Source organism: Glycine soja, chromosome 17 (genome assembly GCF_004193775.1).
Source record: "Glycine soja cultivar W05 chromosome 17, ASM419377v2, whole genome shotgun sequence".
Lineage (NCBI taxonomy): Eukaryota > Viridiplantae > Streptophyta > Magnoliopsida > Fabales > Fabaceae > Glycine > Glycine soja.
Genome location: NC_041018.1, coordinates 41,620,423 through 41,642,548, shown reverse-complemented (window position 1 = coordinate 41,642,548; position 22,126 = coordinate 41,620,423). Strand labels below are relative to the sequence as shown.

Below are 22,126 nucleotides of genomic sequence, written 5' to 3'. Positions count from 1 at the left end.
TTAAGCCGTCCAAAATATGAGACAATCGAGTCTCCATTCTGTTTGCAATTCGCCAATTCAGATTTCAATTGTTGGATGCGAGGTCCATTTGAAATAGAAAACCTCTGATTGATATCATCCCACAATTCTTGTGCATTTTCTCTGTATGTGATGGTCGATCGAAGTTTCGGTTCAATCGTATTGAAAATCCACGAAACAATCATGGAATTGACAGTCCACCAATCATCGATTTCAGGGGCAGCATCATCAGGTTTTTTAATCGATCCGTCTACGAATCGAAACTTTCGTCGTGCTCTCAACGAGCCTCGGACTGCACGAGCCCATTCATCATAATTTTCACCCTTCAATTGTACCTGGGTTATGATATTTCCTGGGTTATCACTTGAATACAGATCGTAGGGAGAGATCTGTTTCTTCAAATGAGACCCACTTTCATCTTTGTTGGATTCGTCACTTATCTTGTTGCCATCATCCTTTTTCTCTGCCATATTGGTCATCTACAGGTTCTCAAGACCATGCTCTGATACCATAAAAGAATATGATGAGGCAGAATATGATGAGGCAGAATTTTGTATGTTGTATTGATGCACAAAGACTGATTTATATACACAAAGCACACCGCTTGCTCTTCCTAGGGTAATTACACTAAATCCTTGAAAAATGGAAAATAGAATTGAAAGCAAATAACTACACCTTAATAATGACAGCAAATAAGTATCAGACCCATTTTGATTTTCTATCTTAAGTTTCCAATATTATCCTAATATATTCTTCTCTAATTTTATGACGTGGGTCTACGTGGGGGACAATTGTTTAAGTTCGTCAAATATAAAAAAAAAATATCCAATGTAGGTAATCGTGAATAGCTAAGTTTTATTTTCTTAATAAAAAATTCAATAACAATTTATCATTTTATGTAAGATCAACTCTTTCTGCTGAGTTCATTTTTTTTATCTGTCAGAAAAATAACAGAAAAGCTAATTCTTAAAAAAAGCTACTTCCATGGCATCTTTCAATAATAGAGAATTAATCTCAGTAGGACAAGATTCCAACATAACTAAAGAATTGATAGAAGAAGCACCACATTTAGCTAACTAATTTGCACACTGATTTTCCCCTCTCAAAATATGTTGGAATGAGAGATCCCATGGTCTATGCATAAAAGATCGAATGAGGCTATTAACTGAAGCATAAGGATGTCAAGAAGAATAGGCTTCCATCAAAAGCCTTAAAGCCGCGCTAACCAATCTGTTTCACATATAACTTTTTTTGCTGAGTTCAATTTCGCATAATAGTGTCTTCTAAAAAAAATGTTTAATAGTGTATTTCACTCTTGTTATAACGTATGAATTGTTATGAAAAATATTTATTTCTCACGTAATTATTGTGATACTCAATAACTGCAGCATCTACATTAACTTTAATCCATCCTACAGCCGGAGGGACCCACGTAGTTCTTGAGTAAAACATTATTTTTACAATGGTGGCTCTAATGTTAATATTTATCATTTCATGCATATTATCTAAACTCCACTACTAGAATGATCCTTAGTGATTTTTTAGGCACATACTTAACATCAATTTAATCTCTTATTTTATAATAATCACAATAAAGTAGTAATTGTGACGTGGAAGTTTTTTTCTTGTCATAATTAGAAAAACTATCTTAGCAAAGATTTCAGTTTGTGAAATTCTGAAAGTTTTGTACTTTGAGATTTTTTTTTTTTAAGTTGACCATGTAAAAGATTCTAATTCAAAAAAGGAAATAATTAAGGAATATTTAGCTATTTTATTTGATGTATTTCAACTTATTATGGTAATTATGATATTTCATGATTTAGATAATAATTCAAGCAATAAATTATTTCATTATTAATTTCATAGACATGATCTCTATTCTCTACCATTTTCCTTCCTCTGTTCACTACATACGCAACCCATTTTGCTTGTTTCTATTGGTTTATTTAATTTTTGTTTCGGCCCATGAAAACGTCTCTTTGTCACTAGCTACTTGAGCCCATTTATGTGTGCTTGGTATAGTCGTATAGGTATAGATAAGGTCCAGTCATCTAATTTAGGGGCCAGGGTATTTCCACTACCCCCTTTCGGCACTTGCTATTACACCTTCCATTTTTATTAAAAGAGTACACCCCTTGGAACCAAGCCTTTTCAGAGATGTCTTTCACAAATAACATATATTTATTCTGAAAAAATATTTTTGATAGTAATAAAATATCACTTAACATTATTAACATCGTTACAAACATTTATCTTACACTTCATCATGTTTGTTAATTTTACTTTCATCCTTTATGATTACTGTTTCTATTGTTGTTTAAATCCTAATTTTAAAATCATCTTCATCTGTATATTATCAAAGACAAAGAAACAAATGTAGATTTATAATCTAAAAGTTGAATAAGAAAATAAACACTAAAAAAAAACAAATAGAAAGTGATTGGATTTTTCCACGTAAAAAAGAAAAAATAGAACCAATAAGAAACTGCCGTATTAGAGGCGCAGAAGATAACACTTGAAATGAGCAAAATGGTAGACTTGGGCTTTGGAGTCGTTTGGTGGGACCACCCACCACACTCGCAATCTCCACGTCGAATGAAAGACAAGACGCCAATAAAACCAAGCCACGTGTCATAAACTAGATCTGTAGCCGTTGGATGATCCACGGTGGCAAAACGGAGGTCTTCATAGGAATGAAGCTCCCCCCGTAACAAACACGGGCAAACCTATAGCTGAGGCATATATAAATCAAATGAACTAAAAGAGAATCAAAATCCAAACTAAACGGATCTCTTCTTCAGTGGTGGAAGCTACTAGAACACTAGTTTGTTGAGCACTGCGATGAGGAAGTGGACGGTTGCTTCCGCTCTCCTTCTTCTCTCTCTCCTCTTTCTCTTTGCAGATCAAGGTATGCCACTTCACAATTCACTCTTCTACGTATTACGCATGTTGTTCTAGTTGTTCGAATTCGTTTATGGATCTACGTTTCGTTTTGTAGGTCGAAAGTTTCAGGCGAATGCCGAGGGAGATTCCGACGAGCTTGTAGATCCTCCGAAGGTGGAGGACAAGATCGGTGCTGTGCCTCATGGCCTTTCCACCGATTCAGATGTCGTCAAGAGGTGTGCGTTGTTTGATTTCTCTTTTTTCTATTGTTCTCTTGTTTCTGGTGTCTAAACGCACGCGTGTTGTTGTGATTGCAAGGGAGTCGGAGTCGATCTCGAAGAGATCTCTCCGGAGCAATGCGGAGAAGTTTGAGTTCCAAGCGGAAGTGTCACGGCTTATGGATATTATCATCAATTCTCTCTACAGTAACAAGGATATCTTCCTCAGAGAGTTGATTTCCAATGCTTCTGATGTAAGCGTTTTTTTTTTATTGTTATTTATTTGAGTTAAAACCTACATCTATTCATATGCTTGTTTACATTTTGAAAATCCATGCATTTAAATTTTCATCCAAACTCCAACGATGTGTTATTGTTAATGACAAATGATGCTTGCATTCTAGGCTTTGGACAAGATTAGGTTCCTTTCCCTCACGGATAAGGACGTTTTGGGAGAAGGTGATAACACCAAGCTTGATATTCAGGTTAGTATTGCTAAATTCTGGTTATTATGAAGACAGTCTAAACAATGCCGGCGGTGCTTTATTGTTTTGCAACTAAACTAAAACATGCTGGTGCTACAGATTAAGTTGGACAAGGAAAAGAAAATTCTCTCAATTCGAGACAGAGGTATTGGTATGACGAAGGAGGATTTGATAAAGAATTTGGGGACAATAGCAAAATCTGGAACTTCTGGTATGTATGTTGTGGCACATTGCTGAAGTAGTTTTTGCTTGTAATGTGGTTGGGAAGATGTTAATTGGAGCTGTGTTAATTCAGCATTTGTTGAGAAGATGCAAACAAGTGGAGATCTCAATCTGATTGGGCAGTTTGGAGTCGGCTTCTACTCTGTTTATCTCGTGGCTGACTATGTCGAAGTCATTAGCAAGAATAATGATGATAAACAGTAAGTCTTTTTGGACCTGATATCGTTTTTGTTTGTTGACTTGTAACCCAGCTATCTGACTTGAAAATTATTCGGTTTTCAGGTATGTATGGGAATCAAAAGCTGATGGAGCATTTGCAATTTCAGAAGATACATGGAATGAACCTCTAGGGCGTGGAACTGAGATTAGATTACACCTCAAGGAAGAGGCTGGGGAGTACTTGCAGGAGTCTAAACTGAAAGTATGCACCAAATTATTTACCTTAATTATTATAAGTTTTTCTAGTTTAAAATTTCATGTCTTCTAGTTTCCTTCACATAAGTATACACTTAGGGGTCGTTTACTTTAAAGTTTAATATATGCTCATGCTTGTAAGTATAGGTGCTCTCTACGGGGAAAATTTGTTTTATCTTGTAGGTGCCTGTTACTTTATTTTGACAAGTGCTGACACATGCTATGCTATTGATTTCCGATGGATAAACATGCAATATTAAGTAGGGTTTCTATTGAGTGTTACACTTGTGAGAAAGTTGAGTTCTCATTAGTTAAATTAACTTTTCATAGTTACTAGTAATTGGATTATGATTTTGCAGCACTAACACAAATCTCAATATGCATTTTATAGCAATGAAAAGGATATGAAAAAGAGAGAGGATAAAACTCATTTAATATACGTTTTTTTGTCAATATCTACTCTCAATATGAAAGACGTCAATCTCTTGCTAAATATGATTTAACAACTATTTTTTTCACAGGAATTGGTGAAGAGATACTCTGAATTTATTAACTTCCCTATCTATATTTGGGCAAGCAAAGAGGTTGATGTGGAGGTTCCCGCTGATGAAGATGATTCCAGTGATGAAGAGGATTCATGTATGTATGTTTTTAAGAGTTCAGTTGGATCTCTCCATTTATATCCTGTTTCAACATGTTGTTTTGGTGTTTGTTCATTCTTGTTTATTTAGTTATGGTAATTTGAACTGTCATCCTTACCTTATTTTATTCCTTTAACAGCTGAAAGCAGCTCCAAGGAGGAAAGCGAAGATGAAGATGCTGATAAAAGTGAAGACGAAGAAAAAAAGCCCAAGACAAAGACGGTGAAGGAAACAACTTATGAATGGGAACTTTTAAATGATGTGAAAGCTATATGGCTGAGGAATCCAAAGGAGGTTACAGAAGAAGAATACACCAAATTCTACCACTCTCTTGCCAAGGTAGCATTGCCAATTTGCCATGCTTGTTCCTTATATATCAAGGGAATTTATTGTGAAATTCACTTCACTCTGAGTTTGTTAATATTCATAAAGTTGTGGATTTATGTTTTGTGCAGGATTTCAGTGATGAGAAACCTTTAGCATGGAGTCATTTCACTGCTGAGGGCGATGTCGAGTTCAAGGCAGTCCTGTTTGTACCACCTAAGGCACCTCAAGATTTATACGAGAGCTATTATAACGCAAACAAATCCAACCTGAAGTTGTATGTTAGACGTGTGTTCATTTCAGATGAATTTAATGAACTGTTGCCTAAGTACCTAAACTTTTTGCTGGTAGGAATTGTTGTGCTTTGTTATTGCAGATAAAATATATTTTATGATGATCAGAATAATTTTTGCTAATAAATGTTACTTTTGACGTTGGGAACAGGGTCTTGTTGATTCTGACACATTGCCACTTAATGTATCGCGAGAAATGCTTCAGCAACATAGTAGTCTAAAGACAATCAAGAAGAAACTTATTAGGAAAGCCCTTGATATGATCCGTAGGATTGCTGATGAGGATCCTGATGAGTCCACTGACAAAGAAAAGAAAGGTATGGTGTAATAATTATGAGTTTCATCTGTTGGAATCCCTATTTTTTTATGGGCTAAGGTTTACCAGAACTCGTGTATCAGTCTAGAATACTTGTCTTGTTGTGTTTGCTTTGTCATACCTTTTCATAATGTAAGAGGCGTTTCTTAAATTCTGTTCATTGACTTTGTACTTCCATCAATATTAAATATTGATGCACAGAAGATACGTCATCTGACAATAATGAGAAGAAAGGTCAATATTCCAAGTTCTGGAATGAGTTTGGTAAATCCATTAAACTTGGTATCATCGAGGATGCCACCAACAGAAATCGTTTGGCAAAACTGCTCAGATTTGAGAGGTATATTACTTCTTCATGTAATTATTAAACTCTTGTGGTAGTGTTATTTCCTCACTTCCATTAGTTAACAATTTAGCTGATACTTGGAACTCTTGCAGCACCAAGTCTGAGGGTAAATTGACATCTCTGGATCAGTACATATCTAGAATGAAAGCTGGGCAGAAGGATATCTTTTACATAACTGGAACCAGCAAAGAACAACTGGAAAACTCTCCATTCCTTGAGCGGCTTAAGAAGAAAAATTTTGAGGTGCAATTTAAATTGTTTGATTTTTATTATTTGCTCTATTATTTTGTTCTCTAAAAACATTAGCCTTTCTATTCTGCTGAGGGGTGATGATTTAATGTCTTCTAAGCGTATTTTCTTTTCAATTTCCTACAGGTTATTTTCTTCACGGATCCAGTTGATGAATACTTGATGCAATACCTGATGGATTATGAAGACAAGAAGTTCCAAAATGTGTCCAAGGAGGGTTTGAAACTCGGGAAAGATTCAAAAGACAAGGAACTGAAGGAATCCTTCAAGGACCTTACCAAGTGGTGGAAAACTGCTCTTTCCAAAGACAATGTTGATGATGTGAAGATTTCCAACCGATTGGACAACACTCCTTGTGTAGTGGTAACATCAAAATTTGGTTGGAGTGCTAACATGGAGAGAATCATGCAGTCTCAAACTTTGTCTGATGCTAGCAAGCAAGCATACATGCGCGGCAAGAGGGTTCTTGAGGTCAATCCTAGGCACCCTATTATCAAGGAGCTCCGAGAGAGAGTAGTAAAGAACCCTGAGGTACATTCTAATTTTCTCTGTGGCCTCTCTTTCCTCAACTCAATTGGGGTTTATCTGTTAACTCACAATCGGCTTTACTTTTCAGGATGAGGGTGTGAAACATACAGCACAGTTGATGTACCAGACCGCACTCTTCGAAAGTGGCTTCCTGCTTGATGATCCCAAGGATTTTGCTTCCCGTATTTATGATTCAGTTAAGACCAGCTTGGACATCAGTCCTGAAGCAACAGTTGAGGAGGAAGATGACACCGAAGTAGAGGCTGAAAGTGATTCAAAGCCTGAAGCTGATGCGGTTCATGATGGTGATGTTGATGATGCCAAGGACGAGTTGTAGATTTGCATGACATCCACTATTTAATGACGGTGCTGTCGGTTCCCTTTGTTTTTCATGGTTTCAGCTTTAAGATAGACCGTAAAAGCCTTCTCTAGCATGAGTTTTTTATTTCACAAGTTGTTAAAGGAGAACATTAGTCTTACTGTAATCATACTATCCCTTGGAATTTTGCCGTACCATATCAGTCTTAACACAATGTTCAAGTTCCTAGAAAATATGCTTGTCTTTTTTATATTTTATTTTTAGCAGCAGTGCAGCGCCCCTTAATTGAAATCATGAATGTCCTCCTGGTAATGGGTTTATAAATAATTGCCCACTCCTAGAATGAGTAAAGGCCGAAATAAACTCTTGAATTTCAACAGGATAGCTTTTACAAGTTGCAGCGTTGTTTTCATAAGATTTGAATTGGCAGTGTTACCCTATTTTTCTTCGAGGAAGAAGGGCTATATTATAGTTAGTGTTCACCCTTCGCAGTTGTCGTTCAAGTTGAACCTGAGGCAGGAGAGGGCAATTACAGATAGATGAATTAATTAAATTTGTCTTGATGCTTATGCGTGTTAGGTTACTCAACAACAGAACAGTATGATAAAATATTACTCGTATATTTAATGACCAATTATAGCATACCCCGATTGATTTTGATTACGATGGCTATCATCTAGCATTTTACGGATAAAGGGAATGGTTGGCATTTTTCTTATTAATGTTCATAATACTATACTATTGACGTGCCACATGTGGTCTTGCACAGGGCAACATTATTAATAACCGTCGGATTTATCTAATATGCATAGTTATATCGTATACCTACCATGTCGGATTCAACGCCCACCGCCATCACGCACCACGTGGAACCCGAGGGTGAATCGTCGGAACTAATGTAAAACACTATTGTGGTGATTTCTGTTTACCATATGCGGCGTCGTTCCTCTCCCGTCTCTTTGTCCATTTCCTTCTTCTTGTTTGATCCTAACAGCGGGCACGATTCCGGCGCCGAGGTGGGCGCGGAGTGACGGTGGTGCATTGGGTTGTGGGAAAGAAGACCCGACGATGACCACCTGTAAATCAGAAATTAGACCCAACATGTAAAAGAGAAAAAGAAAATACCATGGCCACCGAAAATCGTCTCCGGTGGCGTTGCTCGATGGAAGCGGCACCGAAAAGGAAAGACTGAGAAAGGAGCCTTGATCAGATGCACAGATTCCATGACAAAAAGATGCACTATAAATTAATCTAATTGGTTAGGCCTAGTGCAAACCAACTTTTCAGCATAGTTTTTCTTGTTTTCAATTTGATTTGGGCCAAACGAATTACTCAAAGCAATTTTTTTTTATTTATTAAAAACGTAGCGTTTTAATTGAAATCAACTTCAAAACGTTAAAAACAGAGAATATTTTGTTACATAATTTTTGTAGAGAAAAAACTGCAGACTAGAATATGAGTATTGATATATAAAAAAGAGCTGGAAATTGTACCCTTTATTTTACTTTAATTTCTATTGTTTTTTCTCCTCAATTAAGACTAATGATTGATGACGGAAAATATTATCACAATTTCTTAACCTTTCTCTTGTACTGGATCTTTTTGTTGGTCATCGTACTCTTTAAATCATCTTAAAATTTAGAATAAAAGTCTAACCCAATGGTAAAAAATCATCTTATTGCTTATAAGATAATAAGTGTTCAAACTTTATAAGTTCTATTTAAATTATATTTTTAAGTGATGTGAGATTAAACACATTCCTAATTAAAACATCTCCAAATAATTTACAATAAAGTCAAATTAAAAGTGATTACAATTATAAGAGGACTTTCTAACAAATAAAAAATGTGTAATATGTAAAACAAACAATAACTATCATCAATACTAACATAAAAGTACTAAAGTTGATACATTTAAAAATAATGAAATTTAGGAGTTTAACCAATGAGAAAAACTACAATTAGTTAAAGGATGAAAGTACAAGACAATGTGTAGTTTATCATAGTTTGTTTTTTTCCTCGTACTACAGTAATGTAGGTGGAAAGATATAAAATAAGTATTCTCACAACCTCATTAATTATTTTTAGTTAATTTTTTTTTCATTCTGAAATTTAATGAATAGTTTCGTAGTTTTCTTCTTCACTCATGCTTATATGCAATAACCGCATTGAAATATAGTATGCATTTTACATAAACGTTTGTAAACTTGATTTTAGATTATTTAATTTTGTAAAATAATTTTCCAATTAAAGTAAGTTTATAGTAAGGTAATTTACGTTTAAAAAAAAATATTTTATAATTAGACTTACAGTAAAACTTAATATAACTTTTTCCTCATCATAAAAGTTACTCAAAACATTTTTTACTTGGAATTAATGTTAATGTTAAAATCACATTTGAAACAGAAGGCTAATGTAAAATCAAACATGTTAAAAAAATGATTGAACCCATGTTTGCACAGTTTCTCTGTACATCCAACTAGATGCATGATTATATTAAAATTGTGTTGATTGAGACATCGCAATATTTATCTTTTTAAAAATTAAGAAACCAAAACGGCTGATCTGATAACAATTCACAAAGCCTAACTTAACGTGGGAAGCAAAAATTAAAGCACAGCAAATCTCAATGAGACTAAAACTTGAAACGCACAACACTTAAATAATCCATATTAGAGCATAAAGGTTTCAAAGAACGTACTCTACTGCTTCAAAAAATGAGAAGCAGCACAACAATATCATTGAGTTGTTTAATCATAGTTGCGTGCCTTTGAACATAACCGAGTGTGTTTAATTAAAATCAGCAAGAGCAAGAAGTGGTAGTGTCTCTTAGCCAGACATTATAATTGCAAATCCCATTATTTTGCCAACCCAAATGACATGGTACCAAGCTTCAAATACCCGCAAAGCTGGCTAGCCAGTAGAGTACCAACCTATATTACTCTGATTCTAAGTCAAGCAAAGCATAGAAAACACTACTTTTCATATTGCGCTACATCACCTCTCTATTTGAATAATGCCAATCCATGCCTCAAAAAGTCCCTTTTGCTGGTGGGTTCACGAGATTCTGATTGCAATTGCTTTCCAAGTTAACATGCTGAGGTTTTGTACCTTGAGATTTAATAATCTAAAAAATGTCACCTACAACCTTTAATAGTATTAATAATGCACTATGAGTATTGCAAAGAAAAGAATACTAGCATAGTCACAGTAGCAATCAATGACAAGGAGCAAGGGTGAGACTTTGATGATAGTCCAGTGAAAAAGTTGGGAAACCATGGACTGTTAACTATCAATGGCATCTCCCCTGTCCCTGTTTCTGACCCAATTCCAGAAGGAGGAGGAGGAGCCGGTGAATCTCTTGCCGATTTTTGGCTGCACATAACACAATTAAAGAAGTCAAATTCAATGCAAAAAAGATTGTTAGAATAAAATGGGATATTATTTCTTTTGATTTTTCTATCGAGAAAAGTTAAGTTTTGTTAACAGAAAGAATCCAATTGGTGATTTTTTTCTCTTTTTCTTTTTTCTTAATCATCCAACCAACCTTATATATTTTTCTTTATGTTATTTCTTTTGGTATGTTTATCTCAACAACAAAATGATCCAATTAAAATATCTTGTAATAGATTCCAATTGTGATTGAGGTATTACTATGCTTCTTATTTTCCATGAAACCTAGCGCAATCTCAACCCTCTTTCCTTTTTGTGTACCACAAGCAAAATATAGTTTAGGCTTTAACTTGTGCCACACTAAAAGTACACTATAACTGGAAGAAAGAAAAAAAAGTTAGTTAGCAAGCACCATGTCATTCCAAATTTAATAAAACGGTTGTACTATATTATAACATGAACAACCGAAAGTGTCAATCAACGATTGGAATCGTTATTTTGAGCAAAAATTAAAATAAAGTAGAAAGAAAGGAAACAAATAACAAATTAAATTAATAGTGAGATGCATGTACTGAACAAAGAACAATGGTTACCTTGTGGTTGAAGGGCAGAATGTAATTGTATAATCAGCTCCCGTACACGTAAACGTACTCGTAGCGTCGTCGTATGCGTAGCTATACGATTTGGGACACGCGGATTTGAATATCTGCGAGTATACCGAAGGCTTGCATGTGGCGGGTGAGGCATACGCGCCGCTGCAACAATACTCCGGACTCTGAAAAGCCTCACACGCGCTCCTACACGCGCTGCGGTCCGCGACCCGTAACTCATTCGGGCACCCTTGGTTCAGGTCCGCAAGGCACCCGGTGGATCCGCACGTACCCGAACCGCCATTGGGGTCCACAATTAAAGGCAGATTGTAACCGTCAACGAGACTCACATCGTAAAAATCCTGGGTACCCGACCCGATTGTGAACTCCACCAATGTGGCGGGTGGGCTTGCCCCGCCGCCGTTGCATTGGATTTGGTTGGAGCCACAATCCCCTGTGGTGCAGCTACCCTGTTGGGTGTTCGGGTCAAAATTGCATCCGGTTCGGCCCCAGAATCTTCCGGACCAACTGGGTGGGGCATGGAAGCTCTGTGACCCACCGGGTCGAAGCTCAAACCCGGTTGAGTCCAATCCGGAGCTGCCTGCATTGGCCAAAATCCCGGGCCACACAGTGTAATCACACTTGTTGATTAGAGTAAACGTGGCTCCTAATGCACCTATTAATTATCCGGTGGATAATATCAAGTTTGTAACCAGTTGAGAATATTAAGTTATGCAAGAAAATTTGAAGAATGAAGAATGAATTGATGAATTAATTAATTACCTTGGCAAAGGAGAACCCAGATGAGAGCAATGTGTATGGAGAAGCAATGGGGAGCCATGGAATCCATTTGGATTTTGGAATGTGGTTGATTAATGAAAGTGATTGGGTTGAAGAAACAATGCTGGAAGAGAAGAGTATTGTGCTCCACTGCCCATGCATGAGAAGAGATGTCCAAGATGGATTGTAAAGAATATATATACTATAGGTTAATTTATAACGGAATATTAGGTGGAGTAAAACCCACTATAAGTTGTCGAGTGATACGTAAAAGGTTAAGCTAAAGGGTATATATATTAGATCTTCGAATATAAATATCTGTATCTAGTTTTTGACTGCGGAGTGGGGATAGTTAGAAGAGTATGCCAATCGTTGCATAATTATATTCTTAATGGATTGGGTTTTAATTGGACCAACGTATAAAAGGGGCAAAGTATATGGATGCTAAAACTAACTGTGCAATTAATTAAAGGGAGTTGTATAATTAGTTAATTACTGTTAATCTCACCATTTGGGGGCTCTTGAAATCGGGGGACCAACTTTTGATAGTGGCTATAACGGATTCGATTCTTCTATCTCTTTTTTCAATCTTTCATTCTTTCAGGCAAGAAACTCAGATCAGATTTTTGCTACGTGTGTTCATTTGCTGTTATTTGCATTGCACGCAACGCTTTGAGTTCCTAAATTTCAACGTGGCCAACTAGCTGCATGTATTTGATTACACATGTTTAACTTGTAACAAAATAAACACAGTACTTTGTTCTAGATATATAGTGGAAGCAGTACTGTATAAAGATGCTTTCTTTTGCCTCTATATTGTCAATTGTATCAAACTTATGCCCATGATTTCCAATGATGGAAACAACACTGCGCAGACATGCGATGAGTTCACTTCATAGTTCAGTGGTTTTTTTTTTCTTTTGTTTTTTTTTAATCAGAGTAATATCGAAATAAGTAGCATATATAGTACAAAAATAATTAAAGTACTAAAGATATATATGTTAGAACTGTCAGTAATATTTGTTTAATATAATTATTATTAAAGTCAACAGAGTTATTATATATAACAATTTATAAGATAATACAACAACAACAACAACGCCTTATCCCACTAGGTGGGGTCGGCTACATGAATCAACTTCCGCCATAATGTTCTATCAAGTACCATACTTCTATCTAAACCATTAATTTCGAGATCCTTTTTGATAACCTCTCTTATAGTCTTTTTGGGTCTTCCTCTGCCTCGAATTGTTTGTCTTCTCTCCATCTGGTCTACTCTCCTCACTACAGAGTCTACCGGTCTTCTCTCTACATGCCCAAACCACCTAAGTCTATTTTCCACCATCTTCTCTACAATAGGCGCTACTCCAACCCTCTCTCTAATAGCTTCGTTTCTAATTTTATCCTGTCGAGTCTTACCACACATCCACCGCAACATCCTCATCTCCGCTACACCTACTTTATTCTCATGTTGGCTCTTGACTGCCCAACATTCTGTTCCGTACAAAATCGCCGGTCTTACCGCAGTCCGATAAAACTTTCCCTTTAGCTTGATTGGTACCTTTGCATCACATAACACCCCCGATGCTTTTCTCCATTTCATCCATCCTGCTTGAATGCGATGATTCACATCCCCTTCAATTTCCCCATCATCCTGTATTACAGACCCAAGATATTTAAACCGTGTGACTTGAGGGATAGTATGGTCTCCTATTTTCACCTCTGAGTTAGAAACCCTCCTTCTTTTGTTGAACTTACATTCCATATACTCCGATTTGCTTCTGCTTAGGCGAAAGCCATGTGTTTCTAGAGCTCGTCTCCAAGTTTCCAACCTCTCATTCAACTCCTCCCTCGACTCTCCAAGGAGGACTATGTCATCTGTAAAAAGCATGCATCTCGGCGCTATCTCTTGGATTTGTTCCGTGAGGACATCCAGAATTAAGGTAAAAAGGTAGGGGCTAAGGGTTGACCCTTGATGTAAACCAATTGTGATGGGAAAATCGTCTGACTCTCCACCCTGTGTCCTAACACTAGTCGATACCCTATCATACATATCTTGGATAGCTCGAATATATGCAACCCTAACCCCTTTCTTCTCTAGAGCTTTCCACAAAATCTCTCTAGGCACTCTATCATACGCTTTCTCCAAGTCAATAAAAATCAAGTGCAAGTCTTGTTGGGCCATGCGATATTGCTCCATCACCCGCCGTAATAAATAAATCGCTTCCATGGTCGACCTTCCCGGCATGAAACCAAATTGATTCTCAGTAACTTGAGTCTCCTTTCTTAATCTCCGTTCGATCACTCTTTCCCATAATTTCATGGTATGACTCATGAGCTTGATTCCCCTATAATTTGCACAATTTTGTATATCCCCCTTGTTCTTATAGATTGGCACTAACGTGCTTCTCCTCCATTCCTCCGGCATGCGTTTTGACCTCATAATTTCGTTAAAGAGTTCGGTGAGCCACTCAAGACCTCTATCTCCAAGAGTTTTCCACACTTCAATAGGTATGTTGTCTGGCCCCACCGCCTTACCATTACTCATTCTTTTCAACGCTTCCTTTACTTCCTGTTTTTGAATCCGACGATAGTACTTATAGTTCCGGTCCTCTTCTCTTGTGTCTAGACTGCTAGAATCATATCCATATCCATCATTAAATAAGTTGTGGAAATACACCTTCCACCTTTCCTTGATATCTTTTTCATGCACTAAGACTTTGCCTTCTTCATCCTTAACACAATTTATAAGATAATAATGTAAAAAAAAAAAAAAAAAAAAGTGGGCAGGGTATTTTCTGTTGGAAAAAATGAAATAAAATAAATATGAAGAAGATGCACAGTCTTGAATTAAATAACAAAATAGCAGTAGCAAATTAAATTTAATTGACAGCACATGAATAATGCATTATAACATACAATAAGCACAAAAAAATAAATTAATGGAAGAAAGATATAGCCTGGGTTGAAGCGCGTAAACGCTATCCTTAGAGAGAAAACGCCCCCACTGCACGGGTAAGAAATTCTTATTGCGCTCCTCTCCCAAGATACGACAACCCGTTGGTTCCGATCGTGTGCAGCGAAAGGATCCCCGAACCTTATGAACACCAATGCTCTTGCTCTCACAAAAATTAAGTTTTGTATAAGAAAAGAAAGAGATAAATTTTAGGCAGAAAGAAACCAGAGCTCTCAGTCTGTCATTTCTAGAAAGGAGGAGATAGATATATATAGGCATTTTGCAACAACAAAATATGACCGTTGGAAATATGACCGTTGGAAAACTAACATACAATTGTCACAACAAATATAACAAACTAGTTTGACTCATTAAAATAAAATCTTAAGAGAATCTAAAATAAATATTATTTTATAAAATAGAATTAATATATATTTATAAATTTTAAATTAAAACACAAATATTTACCAACATTCCCCCACATAATTTAAAATTTTAAAGTATATTTTCTAAAAGATAATTTGTATAAAAACATAAGAGAAAGAGCATGTGATATTGTATTTCGGTATAAGGAACCTTCCGGGTTTGAGCCTTATACCTAGTGTTTATGAACTTCCATCCGAGAAAAATGTAGTGACTTGATTGTCTTGAACTACATATTCTTTAACCGGACTTTAGTACACAACCCCTACAATATTGGCGTTCAATTAGGTTCTAATCAGTGGTAGCGCGTTACACGGCCTTGCACTTGTATCTTGTTTCGTGAGTGTCCTTTAGAGATTAGCCCATATCTCACAGTGGCGGCCCCACCACCACATTCACTAGGTGAATCCTCAAAGAGTGAGTTGTGACCCTCACCCCTACAATAATTGTCATCGGATTCATTAAGAGGTATTTTGTTTTTTTTTTTTTACCAAAAATACACATATATAAATACCTCAACCTTAATATTGCCACAATTTATAATACACATCGTCATAGGAATGAGAAACGGAACAGCTCCGTCAACTTTCATTTTGGTGTACTTTAGTCAACAAACAATTTCGTTGTTACCCGTTGAACTCCATTCATGGGATCACCAATCACACGGAGACGGGTGTCCATTGTTGTAACTAAATAATGGGCTTTAATCCCATTCTCCTCGACGACTCAAGTACTTGTTGACATGTCAACCTTTTTGTAAGCGGATCCACAATATTATTTTCTGACCTGACAAAGTCAAGAGAAATGACACCATGAGAAATCAAATTTCTTATAGACTTATGTCTCACTCTTAAGTGTCTTCTTTTTTTCATTAAAATTTTGCTAGTCCCTTTAGATATAACAATTTGATTATCACAATGCATTGGAATTGGAAGTATAGACTTATTCAACAATGACAAATCACATAATATATTTTAAGAAATTCGGTCTCACTAGTAGCAGTATTTAAAGCAATAATTTTTGCTTTCATGTGAAATAATAATTTGTCTAGTAGATTATCATGATACTACACAACTAGCTAAAGCAAAGACATCACCACTTGTCATTTTTATTTCATCAAAATCAGAACTTCAATTTTGTATCACTAAATCCCTCAATTACTTTTCAATCTACCAACTGCATGTGCAATATCAACAGGTCTAGAGAAGTTTGTCAAATGCAACAAAGAACCGATACTTTGAGAATATTTATGTGAAGAAATTTCTTTACTCTTTTTTTTTTTTAACTTGATGGATGAGTCATAAGGAGTAAAAACATGTTTCGCATCAAAATAATTAAACTTCTTCAATAGCTTTTCAACATACTAAGATTGGGTAAAAGTCATGTCATCATTTTTCTTTATAAGCTTAATACCCAAAATCACATCTACACAACCAAGGTCTTTCATACCAAAATTTCTAAACAAGAAAAACTTCACATCATTTATGAAATTCATTTACTATCAAATATCAATATGTCATCCAGATACATAAAATGACGCATCCATTATCATCAAATTGTTTCACATACACACATTTATCACTAACATTAATTTGAAAATCATACAAAAGAATAACTTGATCAAACTTTTGTGTCAATGCTTTGGAGCTTGTTTCAAACCATACAAAGATTTAACAATCTATTTTTTAAGAAAAAATATTTTCAAAGAAAGTCACATCTCTAGACTCCATAATAGTACCATTAGAAATTTCAGATACTTCTGAATTAATAACTAAGAATCTATAAGTAGTATTATGTAAAAAATATCCAACAAAATATAATTAATATTTTTTTTTCAATTTTCCTTTTCTTATTAATAGGGATATTAACATTTACTACACACCCCCACACTTTAAGATATTTCAGATTTGGTTCTCTTTTTCTCCATAACTCATAAAGATTTTTTTTTTTTTGTTTATAAGGTATTCTTTTAAGAATACGACATGCAAAATATAAAGTTTCACCAAAGTGTTTATTTTATTATTTTTGTGTGTTATATTTTCACAGACTTATTTTTATCAATGAGTTATATATAAAGAGACAATCAGTCAACATGTAACAACAAAATATTTGCAGTAATAATAATAACGTTAAACAATAAAAATTAAAAAATCTAACAACAAATGTCTTGATTTTAAAGACTTGTGTTCACAGGATCATTTGATCAAGTAAAAGATAACTTCCTAAGGCAGGAATGGAAGTAGTGAGATATTTTTAGTTTTTCACATAAACTAATTCTAAAAGCATTTTATCTTAAACAAAAATATAATTGACAAAGAAAATATTTTTCAACAATCTCATACTAATTTATAATTTCAGGAATTAAATAATATAATAAAAACATTTTTAATGGAACATAATGCATTGCATTTTCATCCATTAATTTTTCATGCTTACTAGAAAGGAACTCAATCATATTGACGACAGACATTCTTGATAAAACAAAATGCTACTGTAGAAAAGACTATGCAAGAAGAAAGTGATAACGCTTTTCTCTCTAAAACAATTTTCTCTCTAAGACTGTTGGAAAAAATGAAATAAAATAAATATGAAGAAGATGCACAGTCTTGAATTAAATAACAAAATAGCAGTAGCAAATTAAATTTAATTGACAGCACATGAATAATGCATTATAACATACAATAAGCACAAGAAAATAAATTAAGGGAAGAAAGATATAGCCTGGGTTGAAGCGCGTAAACGCTATCCTTAGAGAGAAAACGCCCCCACTGCACGGGTAAGAAATTCTTATTGCGCTCCTCTCCCAAGATACGACAACCCGTTGGTTCCGATCGTGTGCAGCGAAAGGATCCCCGAACCTTATGAACACCAATGCTCTTGCTCTCACAAAAATTAAGTTTTGTATAAGAAAAGAAAGAGATAAATTTTAGGCAGAAAGAAACCAGAGCTCTCAGTCTGTCATTTCTAGAAAGGAGGAGATAGATATATATAGGCATTTTGCAACAACAAAATATGACCGTTGGAAATATGACCGTTGGAAAACTAACATACAGTTGTCACAACAAATATAACAAACTAGTTTGACTCATTAAAATAAAATCTTAAGAGAATCTAAAATAAATATTATTTTATAAAATAGAATTAATATATATTTATAAATTTTAAATTAAAATACAAATATTTACCAACATTTTCTCTGTTAATTTTCGGTTCTCAATTACTAACTTTTACAATGAAAGCATCTTATGGTTTAGTTTGGTGACAATTTTACCTAACATGCTTGGAAGACTGTGGCTAAGATTCTCTTCCTTTTTAATCCTATTGCTTCTTGATTTTATTTCTGTGTCTTTATTTTAAATAATCTCAGACTTTCTAACATGGAATTGGATTCTCAATTATCGCATAAATTGGAAACTTTTATGTTTAATTGGTTTTTCAACTTTTTACCAATCACGTTATTTGAGTTTGTTATAACAATTCTTTATTAATAAGTTATATGTTAACTCGACCATTATTGATAATATAATAACCCGTTGAATTGCTTCTAATTATGGACTAAAATTATTGAATATTTTTAATTGAGATTTGCTGGAAATTGAGTATAAAACACACAAAGCACTTTAAAAAAAAAAAAAAAAAAAAGACGTAAAAGCGCAATTCTTTGTCATTTCTCACTACTGCACATTTTTTTCGTTGAAAGAATTCAAAAATCCTTTACGTTTTTTTTTTTTTTTCAAATGACCATTCATTGAAAATGGTCAACAACACTTACACTTGAAAAAGAATGTTAAAAGAAGAGCATTACAACAAGGTATTATGCATAACAAATTAACAGAAACAAATTAGGCACACACTCAAAACTAAACCACTGAACATAGTAGCAATCTTGAAACTACAAATACAATAAAACAAGGAAATCATATCCTCTTGTTATAAAGAAACTTTAATAGAGGGAGTGGATCCTCTCTCATGATCAAAATGTCACATGAGGTAATCCATTCTCCATTGACAAAAATCTTGGTTTTTATACACTTTTCCCCCTCTTTTCTTTGTTATTCTTTCTGGATCGGCACTTGTCCCATGAACAACTCAAACTAAGATGCTAAAAAAACCGACAACGAATTTGTATAAAAGAATGTTGTGAAATAAATAAAATTCATAGAAAGGCAACAAATGAGTAGAACAGTGTTGACTAGAGTAACTCTAGCTATTGGTTTGGATACAATTACAAAGGATGACTCTAACAAGTTCAGTTGGAAGGGAGAAATATGAAAATGAGTAAAGATTGAGGGGAAGGCTCCAAAGACAAACACAAATACTAGAAAGTTAGAAAAAAGGAGGAGATGAAGGTGGTGGTTAAAAAATTAGAGTGAAGGTCGTAAAGGGAGGAAGATGAGAGGTAATAGTAGTAAAAAAGAAAAAAGGAGATCAAAGGAAAAAAAAATAACTCGAGAAAGGAAATAGAACCCACCTAAGATGAGGAAGAAACCATCTCATAAAGAGAGGCTCCCATGAGAGGGGTTACTGTGTCATTGCCACTTGTGAAGCACTTTTTTATTAGGCTTAGAAGGAAAATCTAAAATTACATAGAGATGATCTAAGGCGGGGAACTATAATAACAGTAACGTCAGGATGGCCGAGTGGTCTAAGGCGCCAGACTCAAGTTCTGGTCTTCGTGAGAGGGCGTGGGTTCAAATCCCACTTCTGACATTATTTGTTGTTTCCTCCAACAATTCAACTACTAGTCACATATTAATGGTGCCTGTTATTACAGGGGTTACCACCAAACTTTTAGCAAAATTAACTTTTGAATATTATAAGATGATAGAAAAAAAAAAATTATCACTTATTTAAAAAATGTAATAAAGAAAATAAATAAATATAATGAGGATAAAAGTGAAAAAAAATATAAAAAATTAAAAGCTAATATTTGTAAGCATGTTATTTCATGTAACATAACTTAAAATTCACTCATTAATTTTATTTTTTAAAATTCAAATATCTCGTATCACTATCCATTAAAAATATTATTATTATTATTATCTACTGTGATTAATTTTCGTTAGCTGTAGTATCACAACCTAAAAAAAAAGTAAGGGCTAAGAATAACGAAATAAGAGAGGGAGAAAGGATAAATGTAATTTTTTTGTCATTTATGATTAGATAAGTTGTTGCATCGGAATGCATTAGGGGTTGATTGAACGATAGAAATGATGCCTAAAACCAAAGTGTAAGGTTAGTGTCGCATTCAGAGTTGAGACAAAGAAAGAGACAATTGTTATTAAAACATTAGATTATTTTTTTTAATTTCTTAATCAGTATTCTAAAACACGACGTTGGCTTAGGGTGAACTAAGCGATATTCGAAATGATAATCCAAACTCATGATGCGAATATCAATTTTTGACGTTCTCTTTTCCCTCTCGTATGTCTAAAGCTGTGTGATTCTGTCTTCTATATATGGGCCTTAGAGAATAACCCAAAGGGCCAAAGCGCAGTACCAGGCCCCGAAACTAATTGAGTTAATGGATAGAAGGAGAAATACTAAATCCAGTGTGATCTTTAGTCATTACAACTTCAAAACTATAAAAGGGATATACTTCATCCGTTAAGCTTTCGTCACATTTTCATTTTTGTTTTCTTTCTAAGAGGTGCACAATAAATCTTTTGAAAACGAGAAAGAAATGATAGAGACTGAACCCATTGCAGTTTGCAAGTCTGTCTGGAAATTTAACTAATTGAATTCACTAGAGAAAACAAAACTTTCCTATTTTAACTCTTCATTAGAAACAAAACTTGTTTGTTTTATTGATGGAAAGTGTATAGGTGCGGGAATTAATACAATTAGTTAGACGGTGTTTTAGTCTTTGTTGTCCAACTATTATGAATGTGATGAGCGCTTTTTTCATGTGAAAAGTGAACGTGACACCACTCCCGAGTTAGGTTAGTTTGACAAAAGCACGCATGCAATCGAAGTTCACGTAGGAACACAAAACCAGTTAGTTACTTCTAGTGGAACGCAATCGAAGTAATCAACGTATGAAAGGTTTTTCCCTATTCAAAATTTGGTGCAACATAACATGGAATTTGATGCTCTTATGTTCAATCAATGACAGTGAAAAATTATTCCTTCTACAACTGCTAGTGGGTTGCCATACACTGTTGCGGCTCTTGAATTTCTCCTTTGATTGATTCTACATTATTGGCTGTGATGTTTACTTGTTGCTTCTTGTTGGGGACTTTTCTCGCAGTTGCATTGCATATGTAAACTCTACACTTTCTTCCAAGTGGTCCCACCACCATAAATTCTAGTACATATAACTTGTAAATGTATTAAGGAGAAATTTTAGAATATAATAATATAATTCTTTTAATTATATCCTGGTGTCTCACGCTCAAAATACGTTGTAGTTTTACCAACTATGTCAGGCCAAGGATGAAACGCGAGGAAAGGGACTGAAAGGTTCAGCCCAATTGAGCAATTAAGAAAAACCAATGGGCAATGGGACCGACCCATCTCATACCCAAGTTATATATTTATTTTGTTGAACATATGTGACTTCTTATTTATACTCAACTAATTTTTTTTCACCAAATGAATTTATTTTGAGATAAAAATATATTTTTAATTGCCACTTCGTATATAAGTTGGGAACTAAGTTTTATATTAAAACAATTGAAAATTTAGTCTTATTCTGAAGCGTGCATGGTGGCATGAATAATCATCACG

The 22,126-nt window shown here is 34.7% G+C and overlaps 2 protein-coding genes and 1 non-coding gene across 5 annotated transcripts; 2 read left to right on the top strand and 1 right to left on the bottom strand.

The window, feature by feature from the left end:
* The first annotated feature begins 2,764 nt into the window (after positions 1-2,764).
* On the top strand, positions 2,765-7,513 carry LOC114391895 (endoplasmin homolog). 2 transcript variants are annotated; one of them, XM_028352897.1, is made up of 15 exons: positions 2,765-2,926; positions 3,017-3,137; positions 3,220-3,373; positions 3,524-3,604; positions 3,704-3,815; positions 3,900-4,026; positions 4,109-4,247; positions 4,762-4,879; positions 5,021-5,220; positions 5,337-5,552; positions 5,650-5,815; positions 6,019-6,154; positions 6,253-6,403; positions 6,536-6,940; positions 7,026-7,513. In XM_028352897.1, exons 1-15 carry the CDS (start codon positions 2,860-2,862, stop codon positions 7,272-7,274), a joined length of 2,442 nt encoding a protein of 813 aa, XP_028208698.1. In that variant the 5' UTR covers positions 2,765-2,859; the 3' UTR covers positions 7,275-7,513. The 2 variants fall into 2 exon arrangements, with proteins under 2 accessions (XP_028208698.1, XP_028208697.1); XM_028352896.1 differs by having other exon boundaries at positions 6,016-6,154.
* A 2,384-nt stretch (positions 7,514-9,897) lies between these two features.
* On the bottom strand, positions 9,898-12,238 carry LOC114392898 (thaumatin-like protein 1). Of its 2 annotated transcripts, XM_028354149.1 has the most exons (3): positions 12,022-12,231; positions 11,242-11,914; positions 9,898-10,630 (listed from the first exon to the last, which is right to left on the bottom strand). In XM_028354149.1, the coding sequence occupies exons 1-3, from the start codon at positions 12,086-12,088 to the stop codon at positions 10,426-10,428; spliced, it is 945 nt and encodes a 314-aa protein (XP_028209950.1). In that variant the 5' UTR covers positions 12,089-12,231; the 3' UTR covers positions 9,898-10,425. The 2 variants fall into 2 exon arrangements, with proteins under 2 accessions (XP_028209950.1, XP_028209951.1); XM_028354150.1 differs by lacking the exon at positions 9,898-10,630 and having other exon boundaries at positions 11,238-11,914; positions 12,022-12,238.
* A 7,785-nt stretch (positions 12,239-20,023) lies between these two features.
* TRNAL-CAA lies at positions 20,024-20,107 on the top strand. Its single transcript has one exon. It is a non-coding gene; the product is annotated as a tRNA-Leu (tRNA).
* Positions 20,108-22,126: the final 2,019 nt, after the last annotated feature.

Excerpts from the sequence above, each read along its gene's own strand:
- LOC114392898 (XM_028354149.1), bottom strand. The coding sequence starts at position 12,088 with ATGGATTCCATGGCTCCCCATTGCTTCTCCATACACATTGCTCTCATC. Across the intron at positions 11,915-12,021 it reads CTGGGTTCTCCTTTGCCAAG|GTGCATTAGGAGCCACGTTT; the intron begins GTAATTAATTAA and ends GATAATTAATAG. Across the intron at positions 10,631-11,241 it reads TTCTGCCCTTCAACCACAAG|CCAAAAATCGGCAAGAGATT; the intron begins GTAACCATTGTT and ends TGTTATGTGCAG.
- LOC114391895 (XM_028352896.1), top strand. The coding sequence starts at position 2,860 with ATGAGGAAGTGGACGGTTGCTTCCGCTCTCCTTCTTCTCTCTCTCCTC. Across the intron at positions 2,927-3,016 it reads CTTTCTCTTTGCAGATCAAG|GTCGAAAGTTTCAGGCGAAT; the intron begins GTATGCCACTTC and ends TTCGTTTTGTAG. Across the intron at positions 6,404-6,535 it reads TTAAGAAGAAAAATTTTGAG|GTTATTTTCTTCACGGATCC; the intron begins GTGCAATTTAAA and ends AATTTCCTACAG.